Source organism: Ascaphus truei, chromosome 3 (genome assembly GCF_040206685.1).
Source record: "Ascaphus truei isolate aAscTru1 chromosome 3, aAscTru1.hap1, whole genome shotgun sequence".
NCBI lineage: Eukaryota > Metazoa > Chordata > Amphibia > Anura > Ascaphidae > Ascaphus > Ascaphus truei.
In genome coordinates, this window is record NC_134485.1 from 402,555,596 (window position 1) to 402,575,997 (window position 20,402).

General features: G+C 39.9%; 1 protein-coding gene across 6 annotated transcripts in view; it reads left to right on the plus strand.

The window, feature by feature from the left end:
• Nucleotides 1–20,402, plus strand: part of GRM5 (glutamate metabotropic receptor 5) — a 494,822-nt gene that overhangs the window by 461,180 nt on the left and 13,240 nt on the right. For all 6 annotated transcript variants that reach the window (XM_075592557.1, XM_075592555.1, XM_075592556.1 and 3 more), the window contains exon 8: nucleotides 15,013–15,952. In XM_075592557.1, the coding sequence (XP_075448672.1) occupies nucleotides 15,013–15,952 (940 nt within the window). The remainder of the gene's footprint in view (nucleotides 1–15,012; nucleotides 15,953–20,402) is intronic.

Consider the following 20,402-nt stretch of genomic DNA (forward strand, 5'->3'; position numbering starts at 1 on the left):
GATTTTCACTTCATTTGCTTGCTATTTTCCATTGTTAATTGAATTAAAACAGCAGACATTCACAACCCTAAATGATGTGTTTTATTATTACTTTGCAACTGATGATAACCAAACATTAAATGGCATTTCAAACCCATTTTTTCAATCGGTGTTAATATATAAAAAAAATTATATAATACAGTATTATGTTCACTACACCTATTGTAGAGGCAGTAGACAGAATTATAGTAGACAATTGATAAAGAATAAAATATAACCCATATTTGTAAATAGACAATTGCATATATGAATCTAAATTTAATGGTGGGTGTCTCGATTATTACCCACCACATGTTTATGTTAATTGTATGTCTGCAAGAACAAGAGCTGCAGATTTAACTTACAGTATTTTTCAAATCGTTTATTCTTGAAAAAAAATGTGGTAAAGTCTAGTTGTTGATAAGCGTTACACTACTTACATAGTAATCTTTTTGAGGGAAATACTTCTTCCCCACAATGCTTTATTTTATTCAATATTCTATTTCCCTGTTATAGAGTATAATGTATATAAAACATTGTGTATATGGTGTATATGGTCTGTGACATAATAGAAATACTGTAAATGAATGCATACAAATGTAGCACCCTTCCCCCCCCCCCACCCTCTCCCTAAGGGAGATCAGGCAGCTACCTGGTGTTATGTGGTGCTAAGCTGTAGGCATACAGAAGTGTTTCTTCGCTTGTGGTGTTTGGGAGTAGCAACAGGACAGGTTCTCAGCATTCCTCTCTGTGGTGCAGTGCCTCTATCCTGCAGGGACCCTATTAGAGACACGAGTAACCCCCAAAGGCAATTCTTCCCCCATAGAACACACAGGAGCGATGGTATAACTGGTTCTTTATTGCAGCAGATAGTCATCTCATCTCCCATGCAACTGAGGTACAATCATAGGCAGTACTTGCTCCTATCCCTCTCAGCTTGCATTTATCTGTCTGGATCAGCGCATAGCTCACAGGACTCATCCCTGGAATCGGCCCAAGGAGCTTGAGGCCCCAAGAACCTATCCTCAGCTCCCTTACCTCCTGATGGATTAAGGGGTATTCAACCACCTCCCTAAGGAGAGGTTGTCTGGAACTCCACACAGAACAGGCTAAATTTAGAAGGCTGCTATGTTATATACCCCAGGGGAGGATTCCACTCCTTAGACCCGATAAGAGGGCAGTACTCCTCCAGGGAACCCACCCCACTGGTCATATGCTTCAAAGGTCCCAGGCAGCACCTGTAGACCGCAACAAATTATCAACCTCCTGGTGTACACACAGGATGACTCATGTTATGAGGAACATAACCCCAACACTGCCAGCTCCTTACCAGGACTTACAGTTTTGGGGCCAAATAAATAAGTAGCCTGGGGCTCTATGCTACACAAACATACTACGTAAAGTGACACAAGTGATAGCTCTACTTCTGCAGCATACTTTTAGAGCTCTGTTACTAGATGCTAACACCTGTTGCAAATCAGCCTCTTCAACACTTCGAGAAAAGTAAGGGGTGCAATGTGTTTGCAACACAAAAGTGAATTCACTTATATGCAAACTACCCAGGTGTAAAATATAACTTTTAATACTTAATACTTAAAACATATATTACCGAAAAGGATGGTATACTAAACATTAAAAATAGATTAAATGGTTGTTAACAGACAAGCACCCAAATGCAGCTCTCATAAATCTAAATAATCCAGTCAGTAATTGATGCTGGGATCTTAGAGGCTGAATAGGGTGCAACCAGCAAAGGTGAGCCCAGAGGCTCCACAGTATCACACACTAGCACACTAAATGTATTGCCACAAGCAGCAGCAGCAAAGGTTAATCACTACATGCATATGTGTTCAATTGGCAACACTAACAGAGTGAAGCCATAACCTAGCTGCTACACTATTTTTATATATATGGCTGCGCTAGTGAGCTGCTGAAAAAACACTATGTTAAAACAGCCCCATAAAGGGGACTGATGACATGATCACGCGTCCAACGCTCGTTTCCCTCCTACTATGGAGCTTCGTCAGGGACAATTATAGTATACCATCCTTTTCGGTAATATATGTTTTAAGTATTAAGTATTAAAAGTTATATTTTACACCTGGGTAGTGTGCATATAAGTGAATTCTCTTTTGGGTTGCAAACACATTGCACCCCTTACTTTTCTCGATTCACTCCAATTCACAGTTGCACCTATTTATAGATAATTATCGATTGGAAGTTATTATTTTTCCAAATTACAATTTGTATGATTTAGTCGATCACTCCCTAATCCCAGTCTTTTTTCTCTTCAACACTTCCTCTGGCTTCCTTTATAAGAAGACCACTTTCACTTCCTTGTTGCCAGATCAATGTGTTTCTGCTTTTGCATTAAGTCTTGCTAGCAGAGTGTAGGGTTGCTAGGTGTCCTGTATTGAACTGAACTGTCTTGTGTTTGGACACTCTGTCCTGTCAAAAATTAAAGGTAATACAGGACATGTAGGTGTCCAGTATTACATTTCTGGACATAGTGACCTGACCAGCTTGGGGTGCAGAGGGATTTCCCCGAGCAGAGAGAGAGCAGGGCTGTTGCTAGGGGGCTGGGCAGCTTCCTCCACCCTGATTGGCTGCTGCTGGGTAATGCAGCCAATCAGGAGGTGTCAGGAAGCTGAGGGTGGGGCCAAGGAGAGAAAAAAACAGCATGGAGTTGAGAGGGGTGTGTGTATGTATGTCTCAAGCACGATGCACCATTCACCATTGTGTCAAGTATTTTTGGAGCAGCCACCTGGCTACCCTACCAGAGTGTCTGCCGGTCTATCATTTGTTCTGTCGGTCTGTCTATTTGCCTGTCTGTTTTGTTGCAGGATCTCTGCCTGCCCAACTACGCACGTGAACTTCTGACCCCGGGCTATCTAACTACATTGTTGTCTTCCACCTACCCTAAGCTTTTTAACTGTTATGCTGCCTGACAGTTAACTGTTTAACTGCCTGCTACCTGACATGACCTCAGCCATCGTGATCTTTGCTTGTCCATTGTACTGCATTTGTTTGTCAACCCTGCCCTGCAAAACCTCTGTGATGCTAAGCCAGTCACCACAGCCATGCTCTTGGCTCTTTCCCATTCTGCCTTCTCCAGCCATCACAATCCTTACAATCAGCTCCTTTCAGTATATTTCCTCCTTTTATGGCATGTAAAGTTTAGTGGAAATGCAAAATGGTGTAACACGGTTTCCCCATGCCCCCCAACCTCACTTAGGGACCCAGGCTGGGGAATAGGCATATTACCAGGTGTGTGTGGTGCTCTACCTGTAGGCTTGCAGGAGTACTGAGTGGACTGCCAGATGATACGGAGACAGGAACAGGACTGGCTCGGACAGGTCTCTCGGTTCTTCGGGGTTGGTGTCAGCTTCTCCAGCTGTGATGGAACCCACGGGGTCTAGGTGCCAGCCCCCATCACTGCACGATCATAAACCTCCTGCCTAGGAACTGACACCAGAGGCAGAGGTATTTTGAACTGATTTTATTGTAAGGCATGCTGCAGCAGCTCTTCCTTGCAGCACATCATCTTCTCCACTAGCCCCAGGAATTCTGGAAGGTGCATACCCGTCAGTAGGGCTCTGATCCTGGAGGTCTCTAGGCCAGCCGGCCTAGAGTGAGCATGCTTGCCCCACAATGGGGAAGTCTGACAGCTCTGTCCTCACTCCTGGAGGTGCAGCAGCCCAAAACTGCTAACCTTTAGCTACTTCCCTAGAAAATTCTGGAAGGGACAGGCTCATGGACTGTACTCACCTACAAGGGGGCTGTACACAGGCCATGAGTCACCACCTACCTCCCTTCACTTTCAAGGGAAGCAGAAGGGGGGGTCACTGGCCCATAAATTAACCTGCTAATGCCTGGAACTTAACAGGACTTACATAGCAGATACACTATGTGGAGAGAAATAGGTACTTATGGAACATACATGTTATAATGGATTAAAGTGTTTTTGGTGAAACAAAAAATCCAGGCATCAGGTTGTGTGAACCTAGTCTGCCTAAGACACAAGTCAAACCAACCCTAAGAGAACCAAAAACAGACGAACTATGAACGTGTCTCAAATCTGAAATAAGGTTTATGAAAACTAAGGCATACATTTCTTCAGCTAATTGGTTCAAAATAAATACAATACTTATTCCTCTCACGTTTTACAAGGAGGACATCCATAACCCATGAAGTAAGCTACCCACATTTAATAATATTTATATTTTTTCTTTATGCCCTGACAATGCACATAACACTATACCTACTGTAGCCTTTTGTAGGGAAAATTAGTCCCTGCCCTGAGGCCAGGGAGATTAGTGGATTTACCCAAGGTCTCAAGGTGAGGTGACACTGGGATTGAAAATGGGATCGATCAATTCAAAAATAATGTTCTTACCACTGAGCCACTCATGAGCTATTTTCCTTCTGTTCTTTGCAAACAACTAAATATTGATGAATTTAATTTCACATGAAAAAATTCAACAGTCTGCATTTCTTTTATTCAATTGAATACAATATTTGACAGGTTATGAGTTAATTGAGAAAAATTATGGGCAGCATACTGCCTACATAATATAGAAATATGATCTACATCTCAAAAATGCCAGTATGTTTCCTTCTAATACATGTAATTTAACACACTTCCATTCTTTTAATTTGCTTTTATAGGAAACCTGCAAATAAAAGTTCAAAACAATACCATAGGGGTGATATAAATATTTAATCAATATCCAGACGTCAGTAGAGAAATAAATCAAATGTAGTTTTGAAGTGTTGTAATAAAATATACTCAACAAAGGAGAAAATATAGATCTTGATTTCTGCTCCTTACTGACATTTTTTTTAAAGGAAACGTAAAAAGAGTAATAGACACTGAAGATTGTGAAATTGGTTGGAACTAGCGATGAATACATGGCTAAATGTCACTGCTATTGTGAGGCCAGACTACATCATACAATCAGTTCTGTTTTTGTGCAAGTGTGCTGTGTTCTGTGAAATTGACTGGTACTGTAAGACTATGTTCTGCTCTCGAAATCTATGACCTACTGAAAATTAAATTATTCCAAATCAATTCTATTTGAAGAAGGGAATGGTTCTTTTGAAAAAATAAATAAATAAAGGTTACTTAATAATGTCATATACAGTATGTCTTAAACATTACATATAAGAGTAGGTGCACACATTTCTCATCTTAGCATTCCTTGTGATTAAAAACTCCTTCTGGGTTAAGGTGATATCTAGATTTACTTGTCAGTCCAGACTCCAAACTTACTGTCAAATCCCCAAATGTAAACAATTCTGTCTCACAAGTGTCTGTACTATCTGCCTAGAACTATAAGAAAAGGTGTAATGTGTGGAGGTCTAGTGATAGCATTTGTGATCTTTCAAAACTGTGGATTGCTGGAATATAATGCATTTACTGACCATAGTAAGAATACTACTGTTGCTAGGAAACCATGGACTCATAGTAGCACAGCATAACAGATATGCACTCTCTGGAGGATTAACTATTTATGTACTACAGCACATAAAGGGAAGAACATATACAGACCAGTGCCCAAAAAGAACCCAAAGTCCCTAATAGAGTCCAAACAGAAGGAAGGGAAGATAACCCAAATGCTCCAATCACTGTAAGATCTCCAATCCGGGGGTCCGTGACTTAGGGACAGAAACAAAGAAAAATAATAGTGTAATACATAATGTTAAAATGGGACAAACAATATGAAACACTTAACAGAAGACAAACATAAAACAATAAAGCTGAAAGAATAATAACTATTTAATAAAACAAACGGAGCCTGCTGCAGCGGGTCATCAAGGGGTTAAAACCCAAAACCCTACTTACAGCAGGACTGGAATAACAAGCATGTGTAACCAAGTGGGGCAGACGCCTGCAGCAGTGGAGGTCCTCAGGGGCTCCCTGTGTAGTATCTTTCCCTCTAGCTTCAAAACACTCTCCAAGATGGACGCCGAGTAAGGGAACTCCACACTCTCCTGCTTGCCAGCACTGCAGCTTCAATGATGCTGCTTCCTGCTTCACTTGACTGACACTTCTCACAACCAGTGTTACTCCAAGGCACCGTGACCTTTGACCCTACGCGTTTCGTGACTGACGTCACTTCCTCAGGGGGCGGTTCAGTGAAGGTGAAGTCCCATTATATACACTTTACTTATCACTGATTGGATAGAAATATCTAATACCAATTAAGTTTAAAACTTCAGCTCTAGACAATACAACACAGACTAAGACTACCAAATACACACATACAGACCTACAAACATATTAAAAATGAAGATAAATTCACATCAAAGATTGCATAGATAGCAGTAACAAAATATTAATGCAATAATAATAATAATAATAATAATCCTAATATAATAATCTATAAATAATAAAATAATTAATTATATTAAAATAACAAACTCATAATTATAATCATTCCTACAATTAAACATAAAAATTATAATAACAATCATACAGAAAAAAGGAAACCAGGGGAATATAATGTACTTAAAAAGTGCAACACTATACACTATATTAAGAGACCCTTTATTTTTTGATAATAAAGACCCCTAGATCAAAGTCTAGATTTAATACATTTGGAGAGAGGGTTTTAAGATCATAAATCCAGAAAGCTTCACGTCTGCTAATCTGGTAAAAGACTAGCAAAGACTAGTCGGGTCCTTGTTGTTGCAATTCAAAAAATGGTTTGACACACTGTGGGCTATTAGACCCTTTTTAATATTGTACACATGCTCATATATCCTTCTTTGGAAGGACCTACCTGTGCGTCCCACATACTGTAAGCCACAGGGACAGTTCAGCAAATAGATTACATAAGATGTATGGCAATTAATAAAGGATTTTATTTGATAAATTTCAAAGTGACATTGGACTTTAACATAGTACCTGGTTTACCATACTTACGTGCTGTGCATCTTGTACATGTGAAAAAGCCATTAACTGCATGAGACGAATGAGACTTCTTTTTAGACAGTGGGCAACTAGGTGCTACTAAAGATTTGAGGTTGGTGGCTTTAGTGAAAATTATACTCGTGTGGGGGTCAATACCTGTGCCAGAGTTTTATCTCTCAAAAGAATAGGCCAATATTTCTTAAACACATGTCTAATACATGGTGCCATCTGATTATATTGTGTGACAAATGTAGTATTGTCATCCCCCTTGGATATGAATTTTTTCTGATACTCCAGTAATGTGGATCTATCAATAGAATCCACCTGGCCCATAACTTGATTTAATTGCTCTATCGGATATTTCCTTTGGATGAATTTCTGTTTCAATTCTTCTGCCTGACTAACAAAGGTCCGGGAGTCAGAGCAGTTACGTTTCAGGCGAACAAACTGTCCCTTAGGAATATTCCTGATCCACTGGGGATTGTGATGGCTATCCGCCATTAGATAGTTATTGGCCTGGACAGGTTTAAAGAATTTCTTTGTCTGAATTTTGTTATCTACAATGTATAGATTCAGATCTAAAAAATCGATCTGTTGCTCATCAAAATGACACATGAATTTTAAATTCCTGTCATTATTATTTAAATATTTGATGAACTCATCCAACAATTGCAGACCCCCAGACCAAATAAACACCACATCATCAATGTAGCGACGCCATTGTACCAAATTTGCACCCAGTGGGCAGTTGTTCCAAATGTAATCTTCCTTCCATGTACTCATGAAGAGGTTGGCGTAACTGGGCGCAAATTTCGTACTCATGGCAGTCCCACATGTCTGTAAATAAAATTGTGAATTGAAACAAAAATAATTGTGAGTAAGAATGTGTAATATACTGTCTAACAGAAAACATTTCAAACCTGGTGTGATATCAGTGTTGGTGTCCAGTACCCGAGAGATGGCCTGGCAGCCCTGGTCGTGTCGGATGACGGTGTACAAAGAAGTGACATCAGCTGTCACCCACACAAACCATGGTCGCCATTCCACCCCTCACAGTATCTGTAAAACATGCATAGTGTCACGTAAAAAAGATTTAGTTGTGCACACAAAAGGTTGAAGGTGAAAATCAATAAATTGTGATAAATTAGATGTGAGTGATTTAATCCCTGAAATAATTGGTCTACCCGGTGGGTGGGTGGGTGAGGTGCTTATGAATTTTAGGGATAAAATAAAAAAGTGGAGTGCATGGAAATGCAATTCTCAAGAAGTCAAATTCGTCTGCAGTAATGGCTAGTTCAGTGAGCCCTTTATTTAGAAGAGCCAACATATCCTGCTTGAACTGACTCAAGGGATCACGAGATAAAGGAAGGTAGGTATCAGTATCACCTAAGATTCGTAGTGACTCTTTAATATAGAGGACCCAATCCATGATGACAATACCTCCCTTGTCAGCAGGTTTAATAACTATGTTCTCATTTGCCTCTAGGAGGGCCAATGCTTCCTTTTCCAATTTGCTTAAATTGTCATGTCGGATTTTAAATGTCTGACTAGACACTTCTAGATCCTTTGTGACCATCTCAACAAATGTATTTACTAAGTGTCCCTGTGCAAACTTTGGATAAAAGGTTGATGGTTTTTTTAAAAACGTGGGCTTTGTAGCAACAGGTGTAGCACCCGGTGTGGCCCCATCAATTGGTGCACAGATCTGCGTTGTCACGGCATCTCTCACAAAGTATTTCTTGAGTGCCAGTTTCCTCGCAAATCTGTGGACATCAATATACAAATTAAAACTGTTGGGGCCACACACAGGAGCAAAAGTTAGGCCCTTACCAAGGACTTTCCTTTCAACATTGGTCAACTTATGTGTACTAATATTAAAGATATAAGAATGTTGGTCTAATCCATTATTATTTCTTCGTCTTCTACTACCCCCTCTTTTCCCTCTAGGTCATTTTTCCTTTTCTTTAAATTTAAGGGCTGCAAATCTAAAGGGGGATTCCTGATCTCTATCTCTGGGAAGAGAAGCTCTCTCTCCTTCCTCCACTCTAAAAAAGAAAACGCTGTTTTAAATTTAGGAGTGGGTAACGGAGTATATCCTACACTTTCTATCGCACTTTCAGACTCAATTTCGGACAAAATATGATATTGATTGTTGGTAAAAACTGGCAAAGATAGGTGTTCAATATTCGGTTCTGTTCTTTTAGATTTTTTCTGCTGTTGGAAATATTGATGACTTTTTTGTTGTTGATAACTACCTGATTGACTCATGTCAAATGGAGCTATTTGATTAGTAGGAACTTTATTTGCGGCAACCCCCCAAGATCGATTTGAAGGAGGGTGCCCCTTTTTATGGGTTTTGTTATTCCCAGGTTTTGACTTATTGTCATCTTGTATGTTCTTTTTGCTCCAATTCCTCTGACAATTGGTGTCATAATCTATTTTATCACGAAAAAACTTTTTTGTTTATTCGCAATTAAATCGGATTCTGCTTGATCTATCCTTTTTTTAACTTTTGGTTCTAACTCAAGTAATTCTTGATCATTAGTGAAAGGGTCAAGCTTATTTTCTAAATCATCAATTTGTGACCCAATTTGTAATAATAGTTTTTTCCGGTGTATAATTAGCAACTTCATCAAATTGTCTGTGCAAGTATCAAGAATGTTGTTCCATTCTTTTAGGAATGTATCATCGCCTGTACCAATGGTTGTTTTTTTCAAAACTCTAAGACCACGTGGTGCTCTACCATTCTCTAGATACTTGCTCAGAGCGGTTATTTCCCAGAAATGTCTATTTTCAATAGTGAGTAATCTTTCTAGTTGTTCTAAAAGAGGATGAAAATATGCTCTCTTTGGCTCTGTTCTATATTCAGAGTCAGGATTGCTAAATATTTCATCAATCATTTGTTTCCTATTTAATCTACAATGGAATAAGCTGCTCATATTGCCTTTATAGCAATTAAAGTATTAATAAAAATAAAATATTATTTTAAACTACACCTGATCAGTGATAATAAATAATAAATGAAGTGTTTAAACAATACTAAACAACATCAATGGTAAAGCAGACAGCACAAAAAAATCCAAAAAACACAGATAACACAAAGAAAAGTGCTTAGGCGCTATGTGCAATAAAATAAAATACTAACAATAATAACACAATGTGTACAGGGCAGCCAGGAACACTAGCAGAACAACACCAGAGAGAACACAAATAACATATACAGACCAGCGCCCAAAAAGAATCCAAAGTCCCTAATAGAGTCCAAACAGATGGAAGGGAAGATAATTGTTACGCTGTGCTCACCACGGACAAGGAGGGACCCCAAAACTGAGATGAGATGGGTAACAAACTGCACCCACAGCTACGGGGACACACCTGGAAAGTGGAAAATAGGCGTCTGGAACCATCTGGGAGTATAAGATAAAGTAAGATACTCGCCAGACGAGAAGGGAGGTTCCAGAAGATAGGTGGTACCGAAAGCCTGGGGTCCAGAGCCAGGAGGTAGGTCGGAATCCGCAAACCGAGGTGAAGGGGTCGGGGAGTCCAGGATGTCAGGATACAAACCGAGGGTAGAAGACCAGAGCGGATCCACAGCCAGGCCGGTTCGGTACGGAAGGGATCACTAAGGAGACAAAGAGACAGGAACTGAGGCAAGCACGACCGTGGTTAACACAGGTCATACAAAGCTATGCTCAGCCAAAGAATGAATGGCTGAGCAAGGTATAAGTAGGCGCAGAGACCAATAGAGAGAGAGGGAGTAACAAGGGAGCGGCCCCAGGGAAGATGGGGATTGGTAGGGAGAACTTACCACAGCTGCGCTAGATATGCAGCTTGTGTGCGCCGCACGCGGCCTCAGCTGGGGGCAGGAACTCTCCCTGAGGGAGGACGTAAAAGTCCTCAGTCGTGCGCGCGAGGGGAGCGGAGGAGCCAGAAGATCTCGCCCGCGGCGGCGAGGAGGCAGTGCTGGAGCGAAGGTAAGCAAAGTCATGGGAGGAACCCCTTTAGAGAGAGGTGTTCCCCCGGACCTTACAATAATCCAAATGCTCCAATCACTGTAAGATCTCCAATCCGGGGATCCGTGACATAGGGACAGAAACAAAGAAAAATAATAGTGTAATACGTAATGTTAAAATGGGACAAACAACATGAAACACTTAACAGAAGACAAACATAAAACAATCAAGCTGTAAGAAAAATAACTATTTAATAAAACAAACGGAGCCTGCTGCAGCGGGTCATCAAGGGGTTAAAACTCAAAACCCTACTTACAGCAGGACTGGAATAACAAGCATGTGTAACCAAGTGGGGCAGACGCCTGCAGCAGTGGGGGTCCTCAGGGGCTCCCTGTGTAGTATCTTTCCCTCTAGCTTCAAAACACTCTCCAAGATGGACGCCGAGTAAGGGAACTCCACACTCTCCTGCTTGCCAGCACTGCAGCTTCAATGATGCTGCTTCCTGCTTCACTTGACTGACACTTCTCACAACCAGTGTTACTCCAAGGCACCGTGACCTTTGACCCTACGCGTTTCGTGACTGACGTCACTTCCTCAGGGGGCAGTTCAGTGAAGGTGAAGTCCCATTATATACACTTTACTTATCACTGATTGGATAGAAATATTTAATACCAATTAAGTTTAAAACTTCAGCTCTAGACAATACAACACAGACTAAGACTACCAAATACACACATACAGACCTACAAACATATTAAAAATGAAGATGAATTCACATCAAAGACTGCATAGATAGCAGTAACAAAATATTAATGCAATAATAATAATAATAATCCTAATATAATAATCTATAAATAATAAAATAATTAATTATATTAAAATAACAAACTCATAATTATAATCATTCCTACAATTAAACATAAAAATGATAATAACAATTTACAAACCCCTAGATCAAAGTCTAGATTTAATCCATTTTGAGAGAGGATTTTAAACTCATAAATCCAGAAAGCTTCACGTCTGCTAATCTGGTTGACCTTATCACCACCCCCCTCCAATTGGTAGCAGCGATTTCAATTGCTTGACAGCAAAGACCAGTCGGGTCCTTGTTGTGGCAATTCAAAAAATGGTTTGACACACTGTGGGTTAGGCATAAAGGGAAGGCATAGGGGATTATTTAATATATTGCAAAGCAGACATTAACCTGAACCACTTCTGAGTATTTTGAACCAGCCCCTTAGTGTAGTAACATGTAGTACATACATCCCACACCGAGTTGTAAAGGCTTCTTGATACCTGCAGCACTAATTCGTAGCCTTGCCAAACAAAGTATTCCAAAAATTAGATTTCCCATCCCTACCTTTCCAATGAAAATATATACCACTTTAAGTTTCTTGGGATGAGCCAATCAGATTGGAGATTCCCAGTAGTAAGAGCGCGGACAGCCTTTTCAAAGTTGGTCTTGCGCGAATAGCAGAGCAACCGGCTTCAATTTCAAGCCAGAAAAGCCTGGCTGCCAGATTCTAAGCCCAGCTATTTGCGCCCATGTTCTCAAAATCTAATGTAGCGGTTGCGGCTGGGATTTCATGCCGATATGAGTTCCATGAGATTTGGGATAGCTCGCGGTCAAGAAAGTCCAAGTTCTTAGAAGAGAAGGGAGCGATGGCGGGTGGAACATAATGCTGATTTGGGAACCAGGAGAGTCCGGGCTTAGTCCCGGTCAGGGTAAAACTCTTATTTAGAGTTCCCTTCTCCGAGGAAAGTCTACTTTTCGACCCCAGACCCACAGTAAGTGTGTATTTTTGTCTGTATTTTGGGTTCCATTGTTTGTAAGCGAATAAACTTCAATTTATTTCATTACCTTGGTTTGCTCAGTGAATGATCCCGGTTAAAAAGGTGTAAATTGCCTGGTCTCCCATGACAGGGCTGTTGTGTGTATTTTGGTTTATTATGGGTACAGGGATTGGGTGAAGGGGTTTAGTAGCCGCAAGGATGGATGTTTAAGCCTACCGGGTGGTAATGGGAGGGGTTAACCCCTTCATTACCGTCAAATGACGTCGCACTATCATGTGGCATCATGTTGCCATGGAGATGCGTCGCTGGAAGGCAAGGTAAGTAAAGTTGCAGGGGCCTCGCGCTATCCCCGGCATTTATTTTAAATGTCTTCGGAGAAGCGCGGGGGCTCTGTAACAGCCTCCCCCCCCACACTTTGCGCACCCCTGCCCTAGAGTGCGTTTTCCTCTTAAATTCTCAGTGGCTTAAAACTAGACACAATTTTCTTATGGTGAATAAAATGGTGATAAAACCCTCCATTGTACAAATTATAGCAGGCATATAAAACATGAGTATTTTTGCATTTCTGCCAAAGGTCTCCAACCCTACATCATTCACCACTTTATCATGTCATGCTTAATAACCAGATTACGTGATTAATCCGCAGGCAAGGATTCCACCCAGTGAGGAGGACACTTTTAACTTCCAATATATTTTTCAAAGAATCAATAAGATATGTGATGATCATGTACATCTATGGGTAATATTTTTAGGGACATATTTACGAATAAGTGCTACTCTATAGGACAATTTACATGCTGGAAGATATCTTATGGTTCCATTCAACTGAATTGGCTATTCATTTTAGTAAGTGGTGTTACTGTACTTCATAAGACACCTTCCATGCCAGATGACACCTACAACGCATTCACTTCCATGGGCCTTATTTACTAAGCTCTGCTGCAAGGTGTCATGGAAAGTAACACTACTTAGTTAATAATATTGCCTTTAATTTATTTATTTATAAAAATGTTTTACCCGGAAGTAATACATTGAGAGTTACCTCTCATTTTCAAGTATGTCCTGGGCACAGAGTTATAGAAATACATGGTTACATTAAAAGAACAGTGTTAAACCGTCAAATTCACAGACATTTCATGGACAGATAGAGTGGGAAAACTGGGTACAGGGGATAAAGGGCTTGTGATTTTCCGATTGAAATAGAACAGCTTTAACATCATCAAACAGCAGCCGAACGGCAGCAAATAGCTCACACCTTTTGGCTGCACCAAAGGCTGTCTGCCTTTGGGGCATCGCAGATGTACACTGGGGTGGTTGATTTTTAATGCAGCTGTGAACAAAAAGTTATGTGTGTCCTCTTGGCTCATTAACATTCCAGTGGGTGGGGTGGGGTTGACGTTCCACAAAGTACAAGCAAATGTTAACCCTTAGCACACTGGTCCTGTGCAGAGGGGAGCAGATCTTGGGGAGCCCCATCAGACTGTCCGCCTTTGGGGCAATGCAGATGTATACTGCGATGGTTGAGTTTCAATGCAGCTGTGAACAAAAAGTTACTTGTGTCCTCTTGGCTCATTAACATTCCAGTGGGTGGGGTTGGCGTTCCACAAAGTACAAGCAACTGTTAACCCTTAGCATGCTGGTCCAGTGCAGAGGGGAGAAGTTATTGGGGATCTCCATCAGGCTGTCCGCCTTTGGGGCAACGCAGATGTAATGTCATGTATTTGCATATCACAGTCTTCTGTATATGACATGCACACAAGCAGCTCTAAAATTAATACTTAAAACTGTATTCTTAAAATGATTAAGGGCTTTATTCGATATTGTTCAAGGCTGTTTTGGGTTCAAAATCCCCACTGAAGTCAATAGAGATTGTTGTCCAAAAATAGCCCACCTGGCTGCTTTGGACTATATAGAATAAGGCCCTACATGACACATGAATAAGATTAAAAAAAAAAAAAAAAAACACTGGAAAATAATTGAAAAAGAGTGAATGCATATTTGTTATATATTTTAACTGAGCTGTTAAAAGTAAATGCCTTAACTGAAGCAAATGACTTTAGTTCATTTATTTAGACATGTAATCCTGTAACTCTTCTCTGCTGTTTAAAGATGCATGACATTTTGCATTGAGTTTATTGCAATAAGAAATAGCTGTGCATGGGCTTAGGTATACAGTAATTAGGATACATTATATTAAAATGAATACTAGCTTTTGTGCATTATTGTACACCACCGTTTATATTATGTTAATGCAAAATGACCACACTGAGGAATGATACTAAACCAACTTTTGAGAGTTATACCAAATGATATATCTTTTTCTTTTAATAGGGTGTGTTCCCATCCCAGTGGAATATCTCCGATGGAGGGATCCTGAGCCAATTGCAGCTGTAGTTTTCTCATGCCTGGGTCTAATGGCTACAATGTTTGTCACAGCTGTATTCATTTTGTACAGAGATACTCCAGTAGTCAAATCATCTAGTAGAGAACTATGTTACATTATCCTAGCTGGAATCTGTTTAGGTTACCTGTGTACATTCTGTCTTATTGCAAAACCTCAACAGATTTATTGCTACCTGCAGAGAATTGGCATTGGCCTTTCCCCAGCTATGAGCTACTCTGCACTTGTAACTAAAACGAATCGCATAGCAAGAATCCTGGCTGGAAGCAAGAAGAAGATCTGTACCAAGAAGCCTAGGTTCATGAGTGCCTGTGCACAATTGGTTATTGCTTTCGTATTAATTTGCATCCAGTTAGGAATAATTGTTGCCCTTTTTATAATGCAGCCACCAGACGTTGTGTTTGATTACCCAAGTATTCGTGAAGTATACCTTATTTGCAATACCAACAATTTGGGTGTTGTCACTCCACTTGGATACAATGGATTGCTGATTCTAAGTTGTACTTTTTACGCATTTAAGACTAGAAATGTACCAGCTAATTTCAATGAAGCTAAGTATATTGCCTTTACAATGTACACCACCTGCATCATTTGGCTAGCCTTTGTGCCAATATATTTTGGAAGCAACTACAAAATTATCACCATGTGCTTCTCAGTGAGCTTGAGTGCCACAGTAGCACTTTGCTGCATGTTTGCGCCAAAGGTCTACATAATCCTTGCAAAACCGGAAAGGAATGTTCGAAGTGCGTTCACCACCTCCACTGTGGTCCGCATGCATGTAGGAGATGGAAAGTCTTCTTCAGCTGCCAGTCGCTCAAGTAGTCTGGTTAATTTGTGGAAAAGAAGGGGATCGTCTGGTGAAACTTTAAGGTAAAATTATTCGATTGTATTTTTTTTGTAGATGGATTTATATGAAAACAATATACAGTACAGTATGATTAATTTATGTGTTGTTTTCTGGTGAAATATTTAATTCATAAACAATTTCTGATGCTATAGTTTGTCTAACTGTCAAACTTACATACAGAACACTCCGTTACAATATAGTGATTGGCTTCTTATTTTGTGAGAATATATAAAGGCAGAGGATTGGTGAGAATATGACTAGAAAATATTGCCTGTATTCACTGAACTCTGATAATGGCCAGGGTTCATCAAGTCTTTTTTATTTTATTTATTTATAAAAATGTTTTACCAGGAAGTAATACATTGAGAGTTGCCTCTTGTTTTCAAGTATGTCCTAGGCACAGAGTAATGATAACAGTGCAGGGTTAGATTAAATGAAAATGAAGTCTTGATGAGGGGTCTCAATCTTGCTGTAACTGCCATTCAAGTTAATCTTGTCTTCCAGGTAAGGGAGAAGCGCTCGTTCGTGATTGGTATATAAGAAGAAAGAGAAGAAACCAATAATAGTATTGCAGTAGAAATAAAGTTCTATCTAATATATGCTGCAATGGTTTCACTCACAATAGACTTCTTTTACAGTATAGCGTGTCAGAGATCCTTCTCTCTCTGACAGGAGCCCTTTGAGTGGGGTCTTCGTTGGGGTGTAAAGTAAGTGTAATCCCCCTTCTGTTCTATGTTGTAAATCCTCATACAGTATGCCAATGGATGTGAAAAAGAGAGATACCGCAATAGTATAATACCGTAATAAAAGTGTATTGCACAGATAAGCAAATTAATTAACATACTCACATTTCAAAAGATTAAAATATCATGGGAGAGGGCAGTTGAGGGTTGTATTCTGGCCTTCCCATCTGCTGTACACCACATGCATCCGCATTCGTCACTTCCTTTTGAAATGTGAGTATATTAATTCATTTGCTTATCTGTGCAATACACTTTTATTACGGTATTATACTATTGCGGTATCTCTCTTTTTCACATCCATTGGCATACTGTATGAGGATATACAACATAGAACAGAAGTGGGATTACACTTACCTTACACCCCAACGAAGACCCCACTCAAAGGGCTCCCGTCAGAGAGAGAAGGATCTCTGACACGCTATACTATAAAAGAAGTCTATTGTGAGTGAAACCATTGCAGCATATATTAGATAGAACTTTGTTTCTACTGCTATACTATTATTGGTTTCTTCTCTTTCTTCTTATATACTAATCACGAACGAGCGCTCCTCCCTTACCTGGAAGACGAGAATACTACTACTGGGACAGCGAACAATCCCATACAAGGGTGTAGAGCAGCTATTACTTCACTTTATATCACATTGTCACTTGGTTGAAGGTGACGTTTTTTTTTCACTTACTGAAGTATTGTATTTCACATATATTTATAGGTATCGCATTTTTGTTTAGATTTGACACAGTTCACTATTCACTATTATATATTTTTTTAGAAGCGCCCGATCCACATTTTCTTTTGTATTCAAGTTAATCGCAGCTTGATGTTTCTCGACACTGTTTTTTTTAATGATTTATGCCCACTGTTATTGATGATTTAATATATTGTTGTATACATTCCAGATTTCCCAAAGTAATAGCCAGGTTTGTATCTCTGGTATATTTTATTGGCGCATGTGTAACGGAGCATTCTAATTACTGTTTTCTGCAAAATCAGTTATTCAATTAATTTGTTATTATCTAGTCTCTGATCAGTTCTGAGAAAGGGTTCTTATCACTGACTTCAGGGCTGCATTCTAACTTTGTTTTCTGGAAGAGAGGGAAATGGCAAGAGATTGAGAAAGAGAGAATCCCTTAACAGTCTTGGCATTTTTCTAATATCAGGTCAGGGTTTCACAAATCTTTCTTTACTATGGATCACTTTAGTCCCAATAATCATGTTGAAGGCCAACATAATGACCTGGCTCTCATAAGTATATTTATATTTTAATCATCCATAAGAACTCAAATGCTGGTAGTGACAGAAAAATTATAGACCGCAGGAGAGACTCGCCTGGAGAGAACTTTGAGGAGTTTTATAGACCAACAATAAAGTCTTTGAGATTCACTTCTTGATTATCGATAACAGCTTCAGAACGTTTACCATAGGCTTATCCAGTATTGTTCAGGAAGTCTTGGATGATGAAATCAATATTTTGAAGTATATTACTATTAGTGAATATGGTAATAATAATAAAGTAAAATAGGTTAGTCTTGTGACAAACTGAGTTTTGGGAATAGGGGCCACTTTGTGATAAATGGCATATTGAATTGCCCTAATATGTTATATACTGTATGTTCAAACTTAATACAGTACTGTGAAATATACTGATTACTTATATTTCCTGCCATCACAATTGCTGGGAAACAGTGATTTCAGAAATAACATTAAAGCTCATATTTACTAAGCGGTGTTATGACATAGACCACTTATGGCCCACTCACATAGACCAATTTATGGTCTATGGGAGTGGGCTAGATATTTTGTGGCATAACACTGTTTAGTAATATTAGCCCAAGGGCTTCAGGGCTGAAAGTGTATGTATGTATTTATGTATATATGTTAATATTTGTAGTGCCACCAATGTACCCATCACTTTACAGAATTATAATACAGACAGTACAGGGAGATAATATACAAAGTTATACAATTGTGTTAAACAGTACATTAAACTAAGGGAATTAGGGAGTCCTTGCCCTTTAGTGCTTAGAATCTAATTCAAATAAAGATAGATTTACACAAAAGTACAATAGGAGCAAGTGCAGTAGATAACATATTTAAGGGGACAAGTAAGTGCATTAAGAGTATGAGGAATAGCCTTTGGCCTAAATTAACCAAGTACTTTGCAGATGAAGTGTGATTTTAGGAGTGACTTGAAGATGGGAAGGGAAGTTGATTGGCTGATGTGGCAGGTTAGGGAGTTCCGCAGGTTGGGAGCCTACAGTGAAAATGTTTGAGATGTGAGAGCGCTGTCGATACAAATGAAGCAGAGAGCAGATGATCATCAGCAGAGTGTATGGGACGAGAAGAGGTATATTGGGAGATTAGAATGGAGATGTATTGTATGATGAGGTAGAAGAATGTAGAGCACTGATAGAGAGAAGTGAGTTTGATGGGGAGTCATTAAGGTATTTTAGGAGGGATGGGGCAGAGACAGACCTACCTAGCATGTGAAGTTGGAAGGCTATGGTGGAGTAAGCTGCAATCGTCGGGAGTTAATAAAGGATGCATGAGAGTTTTAGTTGTAGAGCAACATAGGAAAAGGAAGATTGTCAGGATTTGGCAACAGCAAGAATGTGATAGAAGAAAGGAGAGGGAGGAGTCAAACGTTAAACCTAGGCAACATGCTTGGAGACTGGATGAATGGTAGTGATATTGACTATGACAGTAAATGGACCAATTGGGCATGGTTTAGGTGGGATTATGATGAGCTTTGTTTTAAATGTTAGGTTTCCTATCAGAAGGGCCATTCAGTATGAAGTAGCAGAAAGACAATCAGTGACTAGGAAGTTGATGCTGACAAGCCTAGGGATGGAAGCACACAGTTGTGTGTTTTATCCACTGAGGGGATATTTTGAATCAAGGGAGCTAATGAGATTACCAAAAAAAGATTATATGGAGAGAAAATGAACGGTGCTGAGGCACACCAATGTCAACAGGGGAAGAGCTACTGTAACAATGGTGACTGAAAGATAAGAGGAAATGCAGCAGGGAGGTCAAGTGGAATTCGAAGGGTTTAGAGCTCTGATATTTCGCAATGTGTATTGTAGACAAGGTGTGTGCAAACGTTTTGCCCTGCGCCCCCTACCTGCTCTCCCACCCTGCTCACGCCCCCCCGCCCTCACCTTATATCAACCGTCATGCCATGGCAACACGTCGCCAGAAGTCGGCTGAATCAAGGTAAGTGAGTTACAGAGGCCTTGGGCGGTCCCCCTACATTTAATTTAAATGCCATGGGGAAGAGCACAGGGCCTCTGTAACTGCCCTGCCCCCCAAAATAAATCTGCACCCCCGAGTTTTGAGCACCCCTGCTGTAGACCATTAAATACTTTGATGCTGAAGTTTCTGTGGAATGATCAGTTTGGAAACTAGATTGCAGTGAGTCCAAGGGTTATGTCCAAGAGGTTATGAGCATTGAGGAAATTGAGTAAGCGTGAACAGACAAGGCTTTCAAAAAGCTTTGATGAAAAAGGCAGGAGAGAGACAGAGGTGATAGTTAGAGGAGGATTATGATCACAGGTGTTGTTTTTAAGGATTGAGGTAACTATTGCATGTTTGAAAGAGGCAAAGGTGTCTGAGCGGAGCGAGGAGTTGAAAATGTGTGTACGTATAGGAAGCAGAGTGGGATTAAGAGGTCGGATGAGGTGAGAGGAAAAGGATCAAGTTTATACACAGTGAAAGGGGAGGAGGATAATA